Source organism: Prunus avium, chromosome 6, assembly GCF_965620075.1.
Source record: "Prunus avium chromosome 6, drPruAviu1.hap1.1, whole genome shotgun sequence".
In the NCBI taxonomy this organism is placed as follows: domain Eukaryota; kingdom Viridiplantae; phylum Streptophyta; class Magnoliopsida; order Rosales; family Rosaceae; genus Prunus; species Prunus avium.
This window is the reverse complement of record NC_142289.1, coordinates 33,847,537-33,868,550: the sequence shown is the minus strand read 5'-3', so window position 1 is coordinate 33,868,550 and position 21,014 is coordinate 33,847,537. Positions and strand designations below refer to the sequence as shown.

The 21,014-nt window shown below is 36.5% G+C and overlaps 3 protein-coding genes and 1 long non-coding RNA gene across 6 annotated transcripts; 3 read left to right on the top strand and 1 right to left on the bottom strand.

The window, feature by feature from the left end:
• Window positions 1-369: 369 nt before the first annotated feature.
• Window positions 370-6,294, bottom strand: LOC110769076 (factor of DNA methylation 4). Its single transcript, XM_088254799.1, has 8 exons — window positions 5,975-6,294; window positions 3,853-4,934; window positions 3,564-3,745; window positions 2,963-3,031; window positions 2,589-2,876; window positions 1,852-2,064; window positions 1,110-1,345; window positions 370-807 (listed from the first exon to the last, which is right to left on the bottom strand). Exons 2-7 carry the CDS (start codon window positions 4,925-4,927, stop codon window positions 1,115-1,117), a joined length of 2,058 nt encoding a protein of 685 aa, XP_088110925.1. The 5' UTR covers window positions 4,928-4,934; window positions 5,975-6,294; the 3' UTR covers window positions 370-807; window positions 1,110-1,114.
• Window positions 6,295-10,096: 3,802 nt separating this feature from the next.
• On the top strand, window positions 10,097-10,597 carry LOC148294078 (flowering-promoting factor 1-like). The gene has a single exon (XM_088255155.1). The coding sequence runs from the start codon at window positions 10,217-10,219 to the stop codon at window positions 10,595-10,597; it is 381 nt and encodes a 126-aa protein (XP_088111281.1). The 5' UTR covers window positions 10,097-10,216.
• Window positions 10,598-11,230: 633 nt separating this feature from the next.
• On the top strand, window positions 11,231-13,544 carry LOC148294077 (uncharacterized). 2 transcript variants are annotated; one of them, XR_015836642.1, is made up of 2 exons: window positions 11,231-12,207; window positions 13,033-13,544. It is a non-coding gene; the product is annotated as an uncharacterized LOC148294077 (long non-coding RNA). The 2 variants fall into 2 exon arrangements; XR_015836641.1 differs by lacking the exon at window positions 11,231-12,207 and adding an exon at window positions 12,440-12,659.
• Window positions 13,545-17,531: 3,987 nt separating this feature from the next.
• Window positions 17,532-20,511, top strand: LOC110768963 (Protein kinase superfamily protein). Of its 2 annotated transcripts, none has more exons than XM_021972853.2 (4): window positions 17,532-18,062; window positions 18,701-18,961; window positions 19,253-19,375; window positions 19,630-20,511. In XM_021972853.2, the coding sequence occupies exons 1-4, from the start codon at window positions 17,673-17,675 to the stop codon at window positions 20,182-20,184; spliced, it is 1,329 nt and encodes a 442-aa protein (XP_021828545.2). In that variant the 5' UTR covers window positions 17,532-17,672; the 3' UTR covers window positions 20,185-20,511. The 2 variants fall into 2 exon arrangements, with proteins under 2 accessions (XP_021828545.2, XP_021828554.1); XM_021972862.2 differs by having other exon boundaries at window positions 17,920-18,062; window positions 18,694-18,961.
• The last annotated feature ends 503 nt before the right edge of the window (window positions 20,512-21,014 follow it).

Here is a 21,014-nt window from a genome sequence, read left to right as displayed (position 1 = left end):
ATAAATTGGAAAGTTTTGATAAAAACATAAGGGCTTAAATGTCCAAACAACACTTGTTAGAAGTGCCAACTCGGTTTTATGTTTGGATGTTTACACCACAAGGCACATCCAAGGCCAACAAACACTTGTTGAGCAAGCAATTAGACCATCCATTTTCAAAATCATCATCTTCCTTCAACGAAAGAGAAACTTGGTGTACTATAGTAGCAGCAAGTGTAGCTAAATATTGCTCCAATGTTTGTGAACGATGAAAATAGTAGTAGAACTTAATTGAAATATACCAAAGTTTGTGTGGCGCAATTTCAAGCATACAACGTGAACAATTTCACTATGTGATGTAGAGCACGCACGGCCATAGGTCTTCACACATAAACGATCATGCTCTAATACCATGTTAGAATGCAAGTGCCCAACCCAAGACCAATTGCCAATGGGTTGAGAGCGAGGCCCATCAACACTACCGAGAACAGAGAGATAAGCCGCCATTGATCCAGATATAAAACAACTCCATAGCATCTACATTTTCTTTGTTGAAAGCTAAGAGACGAGATTTTGGTCAAGCAGCGACCAAATGTTGCCATGCCCAATTGTGTGTTCCAACTTCTAACAACTAATACTAGTTAAGAAATATAAAGTCAAATTTAATCTGCCCTCAATCAAACTGTTGCATCAGATGCCAAAACTATCTTCTTAATACTAAATCTATCAATCAGACAACAGACAAGCAATTGCAACGAACATTAACAGCAGCTAGTTGACACTTTTAAAGGAAGTTCTTTGAGCACCCCCATCCATATTCCAAAATGCCTGCAAAATGCACACAAGGAAATAAACCATTGTATAAGAACAAAAATTGCAACAATTAAACTACATGCTACACATGATGCCATAGATTCCTTAGTACCAAGTTTGGTCGGCATACTGTCTTCGTAGCGTATTTACCAGTTCAAATTTATTGTAATATTAAAGCAAACTGTGATGACAATTATAAGGGAATCCTTATCAACATTAAGTTTAATAATGTAACTGATCGTCAATTCTTAACCTTGAAAGAGTTCAAATATCTCTTAAGCAGAAAGCTCCATATGAAGTAACATTTAAGTACTTGCCTTGTTTATCTTTTCCGTTTTCTAAGCAGCTTCCACTTGTTTAGCAAAAACACCACTCCCTCTTCCAACAATGCCTTCCTCCCTTCTTTGAAGTTCCACAGCTCAGGTATTGTATACCGACCACTGGCATTATACTCATTCAATTCCATCATAGCAGTTGTCACCTTCTCGTATACTTCATCACCCAGCTCATTTTTTAAAGCCTTCAATTTGTCATCTTCTTCATTAATAATTTCCTGTACTCGCATCCAATATTACCCAATTAACAGGAAAGTAAGATGTGGATCAAAACTAGAAGAGTTTAACTACAAAGAAGCAGTAGCATGAAAAAAGGAACAAAAAAATGACAATCTTGTGGTGGGTAGAACTCAGTGAAAGGGGCAGTCCAACAGACAAATTAGAAGCTTGGGGTACAAGCTCACTGTGATATAGGACCTAGCATATGAGATAAAGCACAATCTCACATTGAGATGCTAGAAACCTTCAAGAAGAAATGTTGCTATACTACAGGGTTGAGCAGAGGATGGGGAAAAGAAAATTAACATGCAGATTGCAATTTCACAGGATGGACCACATGGATATGTTTTTAATAAAACCTCAGGTGCTCAAATTTGCGGGGACAGTGACATGACCATTTCTTTAACTGAAACCATGCTCACTCAATATAAGTTAAATTGGTGCCAGTGTCACCAACAACGGTATTCTATTGAAACACAGAAATTGCTTGAAGTTGAACATATACCTTGGTCTTTCCTTCTTTATCTGTGATAATCCTGAAAGGATGCCAACTTGGATCCCTAAGATGCTCCTGCCACAGAGAACATAACTCCACTGCCTTCACATCTGCTTCTTCTTCAGAATATCTCTTCTTGGTTGCAGTTTGGAATGGTTTTTCATCAAGATCTCCCATTATCTTCACACCAATGGAAGCACGGCTGCTTGAACCCCGCAATTCCTGCAAAGAACAAAGTTTAAGCTCCGACAACACAACAAAAACGCTATCACATTGATAAGCAAGGATGAACAACCACAATGATAAGGAAGAATTACTGATCAATAAACCACACAATAAGAAAGGATCATGATCAAAAATTAAGCCACATTGCTAAAGTTACATTCCAGTTTAAATGAGAAATCAATGCCTCCAAAACCCCATAAACCAGCATCCTTCATTAAGAACAACAGGTTGTATTTGGGGAACTATATGATCATCTCACTAGTTTCCACCACTTTATCTTTCAACATGATAATATATACATGTGATTCAAACTCAATGTGTAGCACCAAAATCATCAAATATGGTCCAGAGGCTATAACTTATTAAGGCAGAGCAGTTTCATCAAACATTAATTCTATATAAAGTCAGGGAGAAAGTTTAGAAAATAATATTAAGAAAAAAGAATGAGAAGCCAAATTAGAGAGATATAATTCAATAAATCCCCCAAGACTCAAACCAGACCCAAAAAAAATTGTACATACATTGATTACTGCCTTACGAGCCTCCTGCACTTCATCATTATTCCTCCGCTCCATAACAATAAGTGTTTTATAAAGTTCCTCTACATCGGTATACTCCTCCTCCTTCTCCTGTAACTTCTCTTTAATTTCAGTCATCTTCTTCCTGGCTTCCAAATCCTCATCCTCATCCATGTGGTTCATCACCTTTAAAGCACCTCTCATTCGCTCTATCTCAAGCTCCAGTACCTGTTTGGCATCAAGCTGCTTTTCCAACTCAATGATTCTCTTGTGAAGTTTCTCCTTTTCTCTCTGCAATTTCCGTCCAATCAGTAAACACAATTTCAGATAATTATGCATTCAACTCTTAAAGTTTCAAATAAATAATGGAAACAAACCTTTTGTTCTTCTGCTAACCGTAACATCTTTTCGTCAGCCTTCTTTTGCTCCAAGGTAGCCATCTCATTCTAGAAAACAACCACGCAAAAACTCTATAAGCCTACACTAAATAACAATTTCCAGGAATATCACACCTAATGAGACTTTGGACGCTAGATTAGACAAAGAAGAGAACCAGAAAATCTAAAGATAACTATGATGCCTGACTTCGAAAATATAGAAAATCAATGAAGAGTTACACAAAATTTAAACTAGAATACAGGGTCAACTTTATACATCCACAATGTACCTTACCAACTCAAACCAGAAGCGCATAGGACAAGAGTTTCTGACTAGCCTGTGTTATACTAGTGAAATATCAAATAAGTTGGGCAGCAGAAAAATGTAAAAGGAAACTTAATGTAATGTTCTAACTCATTGATCTTATTCTATTAGTTCTCTCTTATCCTTCTAAAATTCTAATTCCAACGTTAATGCACCAGGTTCACGTTTAAAATGGCTCTGAACAAATATCAAATGCAACCTAGAAGTTAATGCCAGTGATACATCTCTATAATATACAAACAGAGCCTAAGTTTATGATGGAAACAATAAGATTACCATTTTCCTTTCATGATAGATTTTCCTTCTCTCACTATCATTTTGTGCACGGCGTTGTTGCAGTTGTTTCTCACGGTCCTCAAGCTCTTTTTTTTTAGCTTCCAACTCCAATGCGGTTTTCTTGTGGTCTAAGCATATCTTTGCCAATTGGTCATGAGCAATTTTTTGCATTTTTTCTCTTTCTAAACACATAAATTGAAATATAATGTAAGCAAACACACGAATGAAACTGGGAAATAAAAGAATAAATTTGACGTACACTCATTATATAAAGTAGGAGAAAGCATACTTTCATTGCAAGCTTTGAGAATATCCTCCTTTTCAGCCTCCAACTTGTTTAAGGCATCGTCAGTGGTACGACATTTTCTTTCCATCTCCTTTAGATGTGAATTCTTTATAACTAAGGTGCTAGTTAGAGTGGTAACTAGCTTTGAATTTTTCGTATGTTCTTCTTCTTGTTGAGCAGAAACAGTTTTCAAATCTCCATTCTTACGAAGATAATCACCCACAGTGCTTCTCAAATTGTAATCATCATCCCGAGCAACCCATCCATACAAGTTAACTCCTCGATTCCTGGTTACATTGTAGTCCCCTTTTCCACGGTGATCAACTTCAAAACTCTTGTCAAAGGACTTTGCATTATGGAAACCTTCCCAGCTTTTCTCAAATTCAACAATTGCAAACCCGGAGTGACCCCTGTATGTCCATAAAGGATGAACCCTCAAAGGGTTAAAACCTTTACTTGCCAAGTCAGTTTTAAGTTTGGAACCACTTTCCCCAACATGTCTTCCATCCTTTAGTTCAGTTCTAACATTTGCCAAAATGGCCATTGGAGGCCATACAAACCATTGGTCATCCTCCTGTGTAGCAAGGGTTGAACCAGCCTTAGAACCTGTTGGGGGTTGTGCCTTTGGGGTGGGGAGAGTGGGGGCTGGGAAGAAGCTGGGAAGAAGCTGAGAGTGGGCTTGAGGTTCAGAATAAATAGACTTTTCTCTGATTTGGGAGGAGCCCACTACAGCCACCACCTGAGTCCGTCTCTGCGAGTGTTTAGGGCTTTCAATCTCGGGTGCAGATTCTAACCGACTCTTCACATAAAGATATCTGTCTATATACCTCTCCAAAGCCAAGTGCTTTGATTTCTCTTTTAAACCCTTGCTGTCTCTGCCAATGTCATACGCATGTCGTGAAAGCTCCTTTAGTCGGTAATCGTGCCTCCTCTTCCCATCGCAAAATGGGCATCTATAAGTTGAATCAGAATTTTTAACCTTAACACTACCTTTCTTTAACTGATAGTAATACTCGTCCACATAGTCTTCTAATTCAGACCGGCTATACCCCTTTTCTTCTTTTGATCTGTGAGACATCTCAAACCTGCAATGCAGAAATCATATCTACGATTAAACTTCTAATTTCATTTCAGCTCTTCACTTCAAAGCAACTAAACAAGGCAATAAGGTACAAAAAGTATCGAGCTTAAGATAAGGGATAACGCAAGTTGAAGATATTGCTCTTGCAGCAAAGAGAGCAGGCCACAGATTTGTGCCGTTGGCTGCAATTGTTTATATTTTACAACCTCAATGCAGAAACACCCATGAATAAAAGGAAGGAATTGTAGTCATTTAAGTCAACCTCTTGATATTCTTGAATAATTCAATGAATTGACATTTTTGAATAATTATAATAGAAAGTATCTATCTATTACCATGGAAATGTGATTAAGTACTAATAATAGGTCAGAATTCAATGACTAAACAAGAGAAAGGTACATCATTAATTCAATGTTTGAAAACCAAGATCTAATTGTTTGTAAACGGATGTTATAAGGATGCATATACACAAATGACAAATCTATAAGGTTTTAGTAGATTTAAATTTTAATCAAGGCTATGTATGCATGTCTAGAAACGTTAAATTATATCCTGAGATACAAGAAGTATGTAACAAATAAATTTATATAGACTGTTTACAAATTTATAAGTTATTGGTTTTAAAATGGAATTACTATGTAAAATAGATCTTGACCATAAATATATATATAATAGATAAATATAACATTTGCAAGGGGAAGTTTATTTATTACCATGGAAATGTGTCAGGATGTTTACTTTAAGATGTTTAGGAGTTAGATTTCAGACAAAACCACCGCAGTAGGCAGTATACAGCACAACACTCAAACTTTCATTTTCCTTTTTGTTTCCCCAATATTTTCTCAGCAATCAAACACTCCAGTGCAATTGTAAACAATAAAAAATGGCAAAAGCACAATAATCAATACACAAAACCAAAAATTTCTTTAGCTAATCCCCTGTTTGGTTGCTCAAAAATACAGACAGCCAACCTGTCTTCCTTGGGAAACCAAACAGAGCCCAAAAAAAAAAAAAAAAAACTTGCATTAAGATCAAAATCCGTACCTCGCTTTCTCGGAATCAGAGTTTCGAAACCCTAACCGCAGCTCTCAAATATGCGACCGGCGAAGAAACAACGTCAACAGACTTTGAGAGAGAAAACCAGCGGAAACGACGCCGGGGCGAGTTGAAAACCAGGCGACGAAGAAAAGAGAGAGACTATGAGAGAGAAATGGGGTCTAGGTTTTTAGAGAGAGAAAGAGTGAGAAGATTCTGGAATTTTTGAGAGAGAGAGGGGGGAAGCATAGCGAATGAGGAGACTCGCTCCGCTCTGCAACTTCAACTTCAACACACTATTTTTGCTTCGTTCCTGAAAAACATCCATTCTTGATTTTCTCTCGTTTTCGATTTTTTTTGTTTTCATCATTTTAGGAAACGCATTCGCGAGTGTAGAATGATAACCACTACTTGCGAGCGGTTGCGTTAGATTTCAGTGGCTACTTGATCGGAGGGTCAGATGTCTCTAATAATGGCGAGTGTGGAGGTTTAGAGAAACGTAGAGGCGTTGGGGGTTCGTGTTAGATACGCTTTGTGTGGGCTGATCTTGTAGGCCAGGGAGGACACGTGGAGACTAGAGAATGGATGTGCCAATTGGCAGGTGTACGGGACTAACAGCAGTGAAGAAAATGGCTTGGCTGGAAAATTGGATAATAAAACCACATTAATATGATTGAGAACAATTTGTTTTGTAAATTTCTTATTATGGAACTCATTCTAATTTCCCTCCTCCGTGACTCATGTAAAGCCCTTGTTGACTAGGCATAAAAAACCCTCCGAAAGAGAAAATGCTTGTACTACGAAAACATAACTAATTTCAATCTGATGAGCTCCTATATAGTGACGGAAGTTGAGGTTTCACCCCAAAATCAATTGGCAATGGGGAGAGTAGTAGCCAAACTCCTTATAAATCCAAGCTTGGTCCCTTAAGCTTTCAATGTGGAACAAATACTCTCAACACGCCCCCGCACATGTGGCGAACTTTTAAGCCTAACACGTGGACAACACATATTGGGTGACGTGAGAGCACATGTGGCCGTTGGGTCCAACACGTGAAGTCTTACTCTGATACCATGAAGGAAGTTGAGGTTCCACCCCAAAACCAATTGGCAATGGGGGGAGTAGCCCAACTCTTTATAAACCCAAGCTTGGTCTCTTAACTTTTCAATGTGGGACAAATACTCTCAACATATAGAAGAGTCTATCATTTTCTGATCAGATGATGAAATTTCGGAACATTTTGACTATTAGAATTAACAAAGACATCAAAATTAAATTTAACCATTTGAATTAACTGATGCGGCAGCATTTCATTTGTTTTCATTTTGAGCCACTATAAACGGGCAAACAAAAATTTGTCACATCAGTTAATATCTTAGAGCATAAGTTAACATCTTAGTATCTACAATTAGCTAATAACAAAAGTTGGTTGGGCTATAGGCTATTATATAGCTGTTGCATTACAGCTAATACATAAAGGTCTGGTAATGCTTCCTTTTTATTTTGATGTCTGTCTGGTCAACAGAAAAAAAAAAGTCTGTCTTGGCTCTGATTTCTAGTTGTGGCAGCAAGCTAAGCAATATGGAGGCCTAGAGTTCCTCTCCTATAATCAATTGCAAAGATATGGTTTGCAATTCAGAAGGGGAATTGTCCCTTTGATCAAAGGCCTTGATGTGGTTGAACAAGCTATATTTGGAACCAAGAAAACAGCAACAGTGACTATTTAGGAAGAGCCAGATCGAAGCTCAAGCATGACAAAACTTTCTGAATTAATTACTATTAGGACATGTTTACATACCTGGAAAGGGAATGAATTAATTACTATTAGGACATGTTTACATACCTGGAAAGGGAATGAGAGAACTGGAAGTCATTCCCATTCCTGACCACTTCTTTGTTTACTTGCATGTTATGAATGAAAATTTATACGGGGCCCAAAAGCTCTTTTGCTTGATATAGGGGCAATTGCATTCTGAATGAGGGAGGTAGAAATTGGGCATGGATGAATCGGATTGGACAGTTTTGTACACAAATTGACCTCGTATATTTTGTGAAACACCAAAAAACCCAACCAAAAAAAAAAGAGAAGTTGCTGCCTTTTTATTTGAACATAAATATATTTAAATTAATGTCATATATTTAGATATACAGTCCTGATCTCTTGGACCACATGAGTCCAAGAAATTGTAGTCACCTACCGTTGGATATTAATCCAATGATTCAAAAAAGTTTCTTAAAATGAGTGCAAGAGTGAGTGAACCGTTAAATTTACATCCAACGGTGAGTGACCACAAATCTCTTGGACTCCTGTGGTCCAAGAGATCGGGACTGTTTAGATATACTAGGAAGTAATAATTAAACTTATAAAACATGGTTATTTTTACGAATATTAAATTGGATTTATTATTACTATATAACAATCCCGATCTATTGGACTATAGGGGTCCAAGAGATTTGTGGTCACTATCCGTTAGATGTAAATTCAATGACTCACTCATTCTTGCACTCTTTTTAAGAAACTTTTTTGAACCGTTAGATTAATATCAAACGGTAAGTGACCACAATCTTTTGGACACCTGTGGTCCAAGAGATCGGAAAGTTAGTTTTTTTTTTTTTGGGTAAAAAAAAAGGTTTATTATTAGATTACACAACTTTTGTCATTTGTTCTATGTAATATATTTTTTGTTGTTTAAAACAAAAAATTTTATCATTTGAAAAATTGTGTAAGTAGTTGAACAATTTGAATTTGTTTTGCAAGGGCATTTTGGTAATCAAACCAATTTTGATTTTGATTCTTAACAATAGTAAACAGTTTGAATGAGAATCAGTTTTGTTTTCATTTTGATTCATGACAATTAGTAAACAACTTAATTGAAATGCTTGACTCGGATTCATGCTTAACCCGATTCCTAAATAATCTGATTCATGTTTATCCCGATTCATGATTAATAAGCATGCCCTTAAATGATATAACATGTGTCAATTAATTGATTGTGTTTTGACCTTGTTGAATGGGTGTGGGCCTTATACTCTCGCCCAATTAGGCATTTTTTTAGCCATAAAATTAACTCAGTAGTAAATCCTAAAGATCAACTTGTAGTCGCAAGGGGTTTGCAGGTCAAGTGTTTAAGAGCATTTATCCTTACACATGAGGTCATGTGTTCGAATCTTCGTTCCTAAATGTCGCATGCATTACCCAAAAAAAAATTATCAAGTTGGAGTCACTAACATTAGCATGAAAGTGTATCAATGCATGCAATACAAATATGACTCATACATTGTTGTCTGTGTGACGTGCCATGACTGAGCTCTGTGATCTTTTGAAAGGGTCACCACATTTCCCATAATTGAATTTATTTATTTTTAATTATATTTTTTAGAGTCTTCAATGACTACTTGGGCGCTGTTTGGATTATTTGAACCTTTTTAGATACATTCATAACAAGAAAAAGACTTAGATAACTCTTCAGAAACAGAAATAATCTTGAATAAATAAATAAATAAAAAGACTCTTGTTGATAAACAAAATTTTATAATTACTTACCCATATAGCCATATATGGCAAAATATTCCATTGCTAGTGTTGATGATTATAACTCTTCATAAATAAGCGTCACAAGAAATAAATTAGTTTAACAAGTAACAAATAACCCACATGCATAAATTACATCAAACATTTAAATTTGCCCATTCATATCATGATTATCTGTTTTGGGTTTGAATAATCAAAACAATTAATTCATATTGAGTTCAAAACATCAGAGAGTCCTACGAGTATAGCTCACGAAATTAAGCTTTTTGGTGGTCCAAGAGTTTATACACATATTTTGCAAAAGATTTGGAAAGCTCAAAAATATGTTGACACATCAATATCAGGTAAGAGTTTTGTCTTGTAACATTGTCTTCGTCGATTTTACGGGTCACGATTAGATGTCTCAACGGCTTTCAAAAATCTCATATTATTGAAATACAATATAGAGTGGATACAGCAAAACACTTATAAATATATTTATTTGAAGAAGGGACCGGTGTATTTATGATTGTTTGTTCTTGGGCTATAAGTAGAATAGGGTTTAGCATACTTTCCCTAAAAAAGACATAACCACACTTTCCATACTCGAGTTCTCAACCCACAACTCTGATCACTCTCACTCAAGTGTCCTTTTCGTCCTCCAAACTTCAAAAACCTTTCACTCTCATCACCACAACCACATTGCCTTCCATCTCCATATACATCTCTGCAAACTCAGCATGTCCGGGGTGTGGATATTCGACAAAAACGGCGTCGCTCGGCTGATCACGAACCCGACGAGGGAGTCTTTTGAGCAAAAAGAGCCGCCCTATCCTGGCACAGCCACTGCGCCGGGGGCTCGACCGCGGGTCTTGGTCTACCTCCCAGCCAACCACGTCATTCGCTCCTACTCAGAACTCGAGCAGCGACTCACTGAACTCGGCTGGACTCGCTACCCCAACTCGCTCCGGCCCGACCTCCTGCAGTTCCACCGGTCTGAGAGCTCAGCCGACCTCATCTCGCTCCCCACAAACTTTGCCAACTTCAAGTCCCTCCATATGTATGACATTGTTGTCAAGAATCGCTCCTTCTTTGAAGTTCGTGACCCTGCTGCCCTATAAAGCTTTTATATATATATATATATATATATTGTTTCATCCTCGACATATTATTATTAATTATATTTCATTAATAATGTAAAATAGCAAGTTTCTGTTAACTAAGCTTTGTCATTTAAATGTGACAATCATTTTCTTTTCTTTTTTATTTATAGTTTTTTATTTTATTGGGGTTGTCTTGATCGAAATTGGGTAGTAAAAATCCTAAGTTTATGTGGTTGATATATGGACTTATTACCAATTGATGATGATCCGTTTGTTGAGACTTGAGAGTATGTATCATGGAAGTATACTACTCATTAGCAAGTGGTTTTGAATCACTCTAATTTATCGTCGTACAAATTTAATATTAAATTATCACGCTATATGACGTGTCGAGTCTTGTTACATCAATTATTAGGATTATATTTTTCAATCAAGTGTTAGGGCTTATTATAGATAAACACATAATTTCTCACATGTTATGTGGTTAACTAACACGGTCTAAAAATATGTTCCATTAAATAGACATTAGTCTTATATTTTTTTTATTTAATTACTATTTGAGTTTTACTTGTCAAATTTTTATTTTTATTTTATTCATTTGGTTCATGTGCCTTTGTTTTGCAGTAGCTATAGGATAGGCTTGTAGGTCGGTATACATTATGATCCATTTTGATGGGTTTGTTTGAACTGCATGCATGTATACACTCAAATCAGATAGGTGATGGCCTGAGACTGAGAGGTTGAAAGGAGAAGCTATAGCCCTCCGATCACAGTAAGCATGGCATTTGTAAGGCTGAGAGAACAACAGGTAAGCCCTCGCATTCATCACTGACCATTAAAAAGTTCCCACTGGGATTTACAATTTCATTATGAAATTTAGAGTCATCAAGAACTTGCATCTAGGCAGAAGTCTCAGAGCTGTAGAATTAATGCAAAAGCTAGTGATCAATTTTTTTTAAAAAAGGCAAAAGCTGCATGGTGGTGGACTTGGTAGTTGTTGTGTTCAAAATTTGGAACAGAACCCGTGTTAATATTGTACTATGTACCAGCTATAAATCAGTCATTATTGCAAGCTCCAAAGTCCAAATCTATAGACAGGGCTTCATAAATCCCCAGCCCCAAGAGTCTCTTTCTTTCAAGAAAGACTTTCATGCAACAGGGATAGCATCCCTGCGCTATACCTACCGATAACACAATGACACATGAAATAACTTTTTTACGTGTTATTATATTATTGTTAAAAATAACAAATCAGTGTTATTCCCGTTACAAATAAGTTTTTTTGCTTTCTGTATCTCACTTCAATTGTCAAAGCCTCTCTCTCTCATTACGGTCAAAGAAAATCAGGGTTTTGCGAAGGTGTGTGGCGGTGGCTACATACGAATCTTGGGTGGTCCCAATGGTATATATCGATCTGGAAGCTGATGAAAAGTACTTGGTTTTTTCGCTTTGGGGGCAGAGAGAACGATTGGAGGGCAGCGTGGAAACTGAAAGATATTGAAGCGAGAGAGAGAGAGAGAGAGAGAGAGAGAGGAAGTGGATCAGAAAAAGATCAGAGCTCGTGATTAGACACATCTAGCAGCTCATGATTCATGAAGCTGTCACAGGTCTGCAATAGCTTACAGATGGTAATGAATCACGTCATAGCCTACACTATACCTACCTCTTAATGCTCATCACTTAATTGCCTTGAAACCCTTAATTTGGTTTATTAATTATACATTAGGAAGTTTTATGCGCAAGAGAAATTTGTCAGTGTGAGTCGTGACCATAACATTGTTGTAGTTGCTATTAATTTATTTATGTTATATATAACAAGGGTTTTACTTTGTTCATATTTTATTCATATAATACGTGTTACAATCACACGTAATTTTTTCCTAAGTGGAAAATATCTATGGAGCTATAATATTAGAGATTTGGGATCATTGATCAATCTTTACTGACATGGAGCAAAATGACTTTTAGATATAGCAAAACAAAAACTATAATGTTATAGGATCAAGCTTTCTCTATACTAGCTATAGTTCTGATAGAGGTGAGCCTATCGGCTATGCATAGTGATAGTGACGATGGAAGGGTGAAATTAATTAGAAACAAAGAATCCAATTAAGCTAAGAACTTTTTTCTTTCTTCTCTCTTGGGTCTGTTGAGAGAAAAAAACCCTAAAGATTATATCGCAGCAGCCGCCCCTTTTGGGAGTCGGTGGCTTCTCAACCCCTTTCCTTCTCCTCTCCTCTCTCTGCCTCCTCCCTTCCCCTTCTCTTTCCTAGTTCTTCCCCTCTCCTCTCTCTCCATTGTCATCTCTCCAACTCCCTCTCCCTCCTCCAGTCTTCCCTCCCTCATTTTTTTGAGAGACTTTTGGAGTCCAGATCCGTTTGGATCTTGGGCCCTCTTGTCCAGATTTATTTGGATCTTAGAATTTGTTTGTTTGTTTTATGTGTTTTTTGTAGGTTCTTGGTGGCTTTATGTTGCAGACGGATCTTTTACTTAATTGTGTTGCTGGTTTTGCTATCACTGGGATGAAAGGGTTGTGGTAGCTGTCGAAAAGACTAGAGGCGTCATATCGAGTAAACCCTATCCAACATAAATCGTCAACTTTCAATTTTGCAACTCCAAATTCAGAACTGGAGCAAAACCTTGTGTGTGTGGACCAAGCGACAACTACATCATGGCGACTATGGTGATTTGCAGTGATTTGCAGTGACTTTTTCAAGTACTGAAGTCATGACAGTTCAAGCGAGATGTAACAAGTTTCATTTTTAGGTTTTAAGAGTAATTTTGAAGTCTTGTGTTTGATTATTTTCTTACGATTTTACTTGTACTGAAGCGCGTGAATTGTCTTTAAGTACTTTTGATTTAGTTTTGTAAGCACAGTTTTATAAACAAACTATGGATTTGGATGAGAAAAAGTACCTCTAGGCATGAACGAATCAAACTATGGATTTGGATGTGTTGTAAACAATGTGACATCTCTCACTCAGACCGATAAAATAAAAATTATAAACACATTCAAATGATGACCATGTCAATGAAAGATAAGTTATAACTCAGCTAGTGACATAGCCCCTCTCGAAGGTTTTCAATTTGACTCTTCTTGTTCCTGAGACTCTTGTTTATATACCTGAGCTGTTCCACTATTGTATATTAAATTGGATAGGAAATATAATAAAAAAATAAGAAGAATTTATTATGGTCATCACTGGAAATTCTATATGACTTTGAGAAGCCGGAATTTATCCTCTCTGCAAATTAGAAAAGAATAATAAGATGGTTGGCTTGACAACTACTCCACCCACTCCAATTCCAAGTGACCAAGTCTCTAAAGGCGACACCATATGCACACGTAAATAATTAATTTGTATGCAAGTTTTGAATAATTTACGATACTTGACATTTGTTTAATGATTGGATAATGTTATATTTATATGTGAATTGGACCGGATGAACAGTACCGATTCAGATTCCAACATAACGTTTAAAATGCATTCGGTTTATGAGAAAAATTATTTTGACTCCAAGTTTTAGACAGTTAGATAACTAAGATGGCTTAAATGTTGCGACATGCGGATAAATACACAACATGTATTCATGAGCTTAGACAAGTTTTTAGTTGTGATTGAAGCCAATTAGAGAAAATTTTCAAAATTGTCATTAAATTGCTAACGGAGTCAATTTGCTTTCCTAGTTTGAAAAGAGTTAGCGTAGGCTCCAAGTATTTTGTTTCCTTGTAAATCTATGCAAAACTTGTATATATATCAAGCCACTTTGGGCCTATCAATATATCAGAGAACTATTTTTCTCAATACACTTATCAATTTGACAGTGACCAAAAAAATATTTTAGCCAATAAACCAAGGGGAGCAAAGCATAAACATAAAAGATGTAGTGTAAATGAACAAAATGGAAGTGTGAAGACAACACGGGACAAGGGGAGGAGGGTTACATTTCCCCCCTTATTTTTCTATGTGTTAGTCAACTATTTCTCATGCATGGACTTACCAAACATGTGAAAGCAATTGATTTTTCATTTCCAGACTTCCTTTTCCATGAATCAAACGCAGCCTATAAGTAGGCGATCTCAATATTATTACTCGTACATACAGAAAATATATTAATATTATAAATTCGCCGGATTAAACATTTACAAATCATGACCCATGCCGCATAAAAAAAATTAAAAATTAAATAAAAAATTCAAGCCCATGTGTATCCAGACAGTTCTTGTACAAAAAGTTAGAACAAACTTTGCATATAACTTGGAAAATACTCCATCAGAAACTCAGCTGATATGAGAAGAAATATCAATTTTCAACATTGGATTGAGAAAGTGGGTTTAGCACGTCATCTAGAACAACAGCTTGCACAGTTCGAATATTTATAAGTATATATCATGGCTTTGGCTCATATAAATAGTATAGAATATTTCATTTCTCTTTTAGCTCTTTAAACAATGGATGTAAATAGAATTGATTGACTAATGTTGAATGGGTTTATTGTAGTAGCGTTTTAGGAAGTTTATTCTCAAGAAGTTCAATCCGCGAATCAAACGGATTAATCGATGTGGGGTGTTGCTTGTAATGCTGGGAAGGAAGACTGAAGACTACATTATCATTGCGGTAGATTATACATGTTTCTTTTTTCCCTTGTATTTGGCGCAACTCCCCTGTTTTGTTGTTTTCCTGTACACAAGTCTATAATTGTAATTGTTGCTTACGAAGGTTGTATTGTCCCCCTCTAATGATTTACAGTTAGCTTTGTTGCTAGTGAATTTCCCCCCTACACAACTCTGTTGCGGATCATTATTATTGCCTAAACGCATTTTTTACTTTTGCTACTAGTAAACTTTAAGCAAGATGAAACTGATCATGGAATTTCTAGTAGAATTTTGTGATACAAGCAATCTTGAACTTGTAATTTGGTGATTTTGTAGAAGGTATAATCGATAACGGTACACGATACAAATGGAGAAGTTTAAAATGAGGAATATTATAGTTGTATTTATTTATGTACCTTCTCTTTTCTCGTTCTTATTGTGCAATGTTATTTAATAATAAAAAAACAACAAAATTAGAAATCATTTAGTCATCAAATAAATAAACCAACCAGTTGTTTGATTATACATTGAATTATCACATTGTTAATCAAATGACTAAACGACTTCCAATTCGGTTGATTTTTAACATGAATGATTCTTGAAAGATGACCTCCAAAACGGACGGTTTTAATCCTGACATTACAAAATGAAAATAAAAAATAAAATGTAATTAGCATTCCTCATACGACATTCGACATACTATATGTTATGTGATCATTAATTTAAATATTATTCTAGCAAGCACCCGATACACGAACACAGAAATCTAGGATTTTAATAGTGTCGTTGAGACACATCCATCCATGGTATGAAAATAAAATAAAGAAGAATTTATGCATATATTGTAAACGGAAATAATATGGTTTGGTCATTGGCGGAAATACATTTCTAGAAGGAATGGACAGCTTGAAAAGTTTGAGGACAATGACGTGGTTAGACTTAGAAGTGACCAATCAACTTGACCCAATCAAAAAGACAAAACAAGAGCAGACACGTAAAATTCCTCTTTTACCCCTCAGCGACCACGCGGGCCCTCCACTATCCTACAAAGCAACAAACTCTGCAGTCGCTCGTGATCCACTCTGACTCATCCTACTAAAGCGACAATGGGCTCTCGATTGGGCTTTCAATTCCAAAACACAAAAAACAACAAAAACAAAACAAAACACACACAAAAAAAAAGAAAAAAAAAGGAGATAAAATCATTGTACACTTACACATTGGAGACTATATTATTCTCGAAAACATACCACCATTTTAATCTTTTTTTAAAAAAATTTCTTATTTAACAATCCTCGTTTATGAAATTTGAACATCAAACAAAATAAAAATTAAATCGCTCTCAAATAAATGATCATTAGTTTTAATTTTCTATTTCGCTTTTAATTTGAATTGTGTTGATCATTCAGCTAGAAAGCTTCCGGTTTTTTCTTGTCTCTTCATACCAGGATTGAGTTTGTATGATTCTTTATCTTGGACATTGTGTGTTTATTTTTTGAGTTATTGTACTCCTTTTTCGTAATAATAAAAGATAATTTGTATAAATATTTTTATGCATGCGATATTAGAGACACAAATTCAAATTGAAGATTTCGGGTGTAGAGATAACTATTTTTAATCACTTAAACTACAAGCCTCTTGCGTATAATTATTATGTTTAGTGTTATTTACACTAACACCCCCCCTAAGGTTTTGGGGTTTTTCACAAAATCCCTCGAGGTTTCAAAAATTACACAAACACCCCTTGAGGTTTTAAATTATTTTCACAAAACCCATTTGCATTGATTTTTCATCCAAAGATTGGTAATTTTATATTAAAAAATTTATCCAAATGACAAAGTTAGCCTTTGAAATTAAATTGCACATTCATTCATTAAGGTTACTTTTGTCATTTGCATACATTTTTTTGGTAATAAAATCATCAATTTTTGGACGAGCAGTCAACGAAAATGGATTTTGTGAAAACAATCTGAAACCTTAGAAGGTGTTCGTGTAATTTTTAAAACCTCAAAGAGTTTTGTGAAAACACTGAAAATCTCAAGAGGTGTTAGTGTATTTATGCAATAAGTAACTATACAATTCATATAGTTAAAAAAGGTAAGTATGCTATACAATTGAGTGAAAATAAATAAAGTTTGATGATGGCTCGACAACTTAAAACTCAATGGTGTCAACTATTTTGCTCCAATATTTCCCTTATTTGAAAATGAAACACAAAGTTTACCAAAAAAACAAGAAAAACTACCGACTTTTTTTGTTCGCTTCTGCCTTTTTCACAACAAAATCGCCGCCTAATTTTGCTTAATACAAAGACAAAAACTATTTCCTACTTTCTTTTTCTGGTCTGAAGAAAAATAACATATATAAAAAAATATTTCCAACTTCGTCGTTGTGAATTTGTGACTTGTGATCCAATTCCAAGCCCCTCTCTCTTGACTCTCTCTCTCGCTATCTCTCTCTGCAACTTGGGAAGTTCGTTCAGACTTTTTGGGGCAGATGAAGTGCTTCCATTTCACTAATGGGGAGAGGCGGGACAACGAGGAACCCGGCATCGTTTGTCGGGCGGCGTCGAAGGTGTCGTGGGCGCGTTCGCTCAGCGTGGCCTCCAGCAGCTACGACACCACTCGGCGGTCTGAGTTCGACTCGGACGCGAGGAACCTGTCCGACTCGGTCGCCTTCCAGGAGTTGCTGAGCCTGCGGCGAGCCAATGATCTGAGGGTGTTCAAGTTCTCGGAGCTCAAGTCGGCAAGCAGAGGGTTCAGTAGGGCCCTGCTGATTGGGGAAGGAGGGTTTGGGTGCGTTTACAGAGGGATCGTCAAGGGCTCTGACGACGATGCCACTAAAATGGACGTTGCTATCAAACAGTTGAATCGTAATGGCTTCCAGGCATGCCCCCTTGATCCCTTTTTTTCTTCTTTATATTGAAATTTGAACTTTTGGCTTTGTTATTGTCAACAAAAAATTATGGGTTTGTGAAAGTTTTCGATTTTTATTCACTCGAACAATTAAAGTGTTGCTTTGGATTATTATTTTACAGAGTTTTATGAAGCAATTTTAGAACTTTTTTTGAATGGCTGAAGCCTTTCATTTCAACTGTTTGGGAATCAATCTTGTTCAGTGTTCACTTTCTGCTTTTTCTGGGACTATTGCTTTCTTGGTTCTTTTTTGTTTTGGTTTTTTGTTAGTTTGTGGGGTTGGGGTGGAAAAGTTTGCTTGAATTCTAGATAAGGTGGATTTGTGGTGTCATTTCAGTTACATTGCTTGAATACAGGCTGGGAAATGGCATATCTTAACAATAAACAACTGTTCTAGAAAGGAATATGATGTTAAAGTGTAAAGCTTGTTAGAGCATAGATTCTGTACTAACTAACTGTTGTTGTATAGATTTACAAGTATGTTTTGCTCATAGGAGAATCTGACTAGTGACTGGTTCCAGATGTAGTTTTACTTTACAAGTTTTATGTTTGGAATTGTAGTTGTCCAAGTTTTTTGAGGTTTACGCTATTTTCCATTCTAGTGTTCAGGGGCATAAGGAGTGGATTAATGAAGTAAACTTATTGGGCGTTGTCAAGCACCCAAATCTTGTTAAGTTAGTGGGATACTGTGCAGAAGATGATGAAAGGGGGATTCAACGGCTTCTGGTTTATGAACTTATGCGTAATAAAAGCTTGGAGGACCATCTATTGGTTCGATTTCCATCATCTCTCCCGTGGATGACAAGATTAAAAATTGCTCAAGACGCAGCCCGTGGATTGGCGTATCTGCATGAAGAAATGGATTTTCAGGTACCTTCTTGTATGTTTTAACAAAATTGCCACTAACTTTTGTTTCCATGTTTGGATCGTATACATATTTATGCTTACGTTTTCATTATCTAAAGTACAGATATAGATCAATTGTCTGTAGTCTTGTTCCCTTGTGTACTTAAATTTTTTGATTTTTTTTATAACAGATTATATCTGCAAGTAAATGCCTCCGCCACTTTTCTCATATTCAGTGGCCTATATTTTCTTTAGGTTACTTTCTCAACTGCTCGCTAGTCAATATGATTTGGATCTGCCTTATAATTGGTGCAGCTAATATTCCGCGATTTTAAACCGTCAAACATTCTGCTAGATGAGGAATTCAATGCAAAGCTTTCGGACTTTGGACTGGCAAGGCAGGGACCTCCAGAGGGAACGAGTCATGTTTCTACATCAGTAAGTTGTATTATCTTTTGAGCAGAGAAGGTTTATCTTTTTACAGTGTATTTGGGCATATCATCATCTTAACATGTTGGGACACAATCACAAAGTCATTGGAAAAAAAGTAAATGGTTGTCTGAATATTATAGGCCCTCTTTTGAAATGGAACCTATTAATGATAACTTCTGACTTCTTTGCTTGTTTTTTGCGGATTGTAAGTCTGCTATTATGTGCAGTGCATTGCTTACAATGAACATTCATTTTTATAGGTTGTGGGCACCATAGGATATGCGGCGCCGGAATATGTACAAACTGGGAGGTTGACTGCCAAAAGTGATGTATGGAGCTTTGGAGTGGTTCTCTTTGAGCTCATCACAGGAAGGAGGGCGGTGGAGAGAAATTTGCCACGGAGTGAGCAGAAGCTTTTGGAATGGGTCAGGCCTTATGTTTCAGACTCGAAGAAATTCCACCTCATTGTGGACCCTCGGCTTGAAGGACAGTTTTGCATCAAATCAGCTCAAAAACTTGCATCATTAGCTAACAGGTGTCTATCAAAACAACCGAAGTCTCGCCCAAAAATGAGTGAGGTGGTTGTGGTTTTAGGAAGCATCATAGATGAGCTGTCATCTCAAGATGAGGTTGTCCCTGAACCTGTTATTGAAACAGAAGAAGCAAAGGAAGAAACTGTGGAGGAGACCGAGATCGAGACTACCAAACATGGAAACAAAAAAAGGGTTTTCGATATAAGAGAAATGGTAAACTTTAGAAACAAATCTATTGGGAAGCTAGATTGGAGAAACTGGACCCCGATAAGAACTTGGTGATTAAGCTATCAGCCAAGTTTATGGCAGAAGAAAAAAAAGAAAAAAAAAGCTTCATCCATTTGATTTGCTCGTTGTCGGAAATGAAAGATGGGTGCATTTCTACCTTCACATTGAAGACAATAGATGCTTGTTCTTCAAAGCTAATAGAGGTATGAGGTTCTTCTCCATTTTTTTCTTTTTTACCAGATGGTTGTAAATATAATTTGTAAAGGAGGCTGCACTTTAGAGGCATGCATCCTTTTCTGTATTACACAAAATGAGGCGCAAATTCATGCTCTCCCCCGTAATGAGTATCACCGTCCTAGTGGTGAGCGTGAATAGAGGCAATCCAATGTTAAATGTGTTTTGTAATCCAAAATGTTCTGTTATTTAGGTTTACAAAGTACTAGCAGATGTGGTGATATTTATAATTTCTGCCTAGTGGGAGATGTAAGAGTTTTTGGTAGGGTGTTAGATGTGACTCGTCGCTCACAATCAAAGAAGAATTCAAATAAAGACGAGCTCACATCACAAAATGGGTTCCAGGTCTCTTAACCGTCTATGTAAGTGGGTCGCACAATGCATGGAAGGCTGAGAGTCACCCGTTCGCGCATGCCACGAACAGTTAGGTATTACTCACGCACGAGAGCAACAATTTTTAGCACTGCTATTTTTGATTGTTTGGTTTCAATTTCTTTTGGGCCTAACTAAGCCCAAGAAATCACCAGCTAGTAGTAGACTCCCATTATATAGTGAGGGCTTATATATGGCCTTTAGGTGATGCCCTATTTCATAGCTATTGGATCAAATTAGTTAGTCTGATCCAACGATTAAGAGATAAGACCTCATTT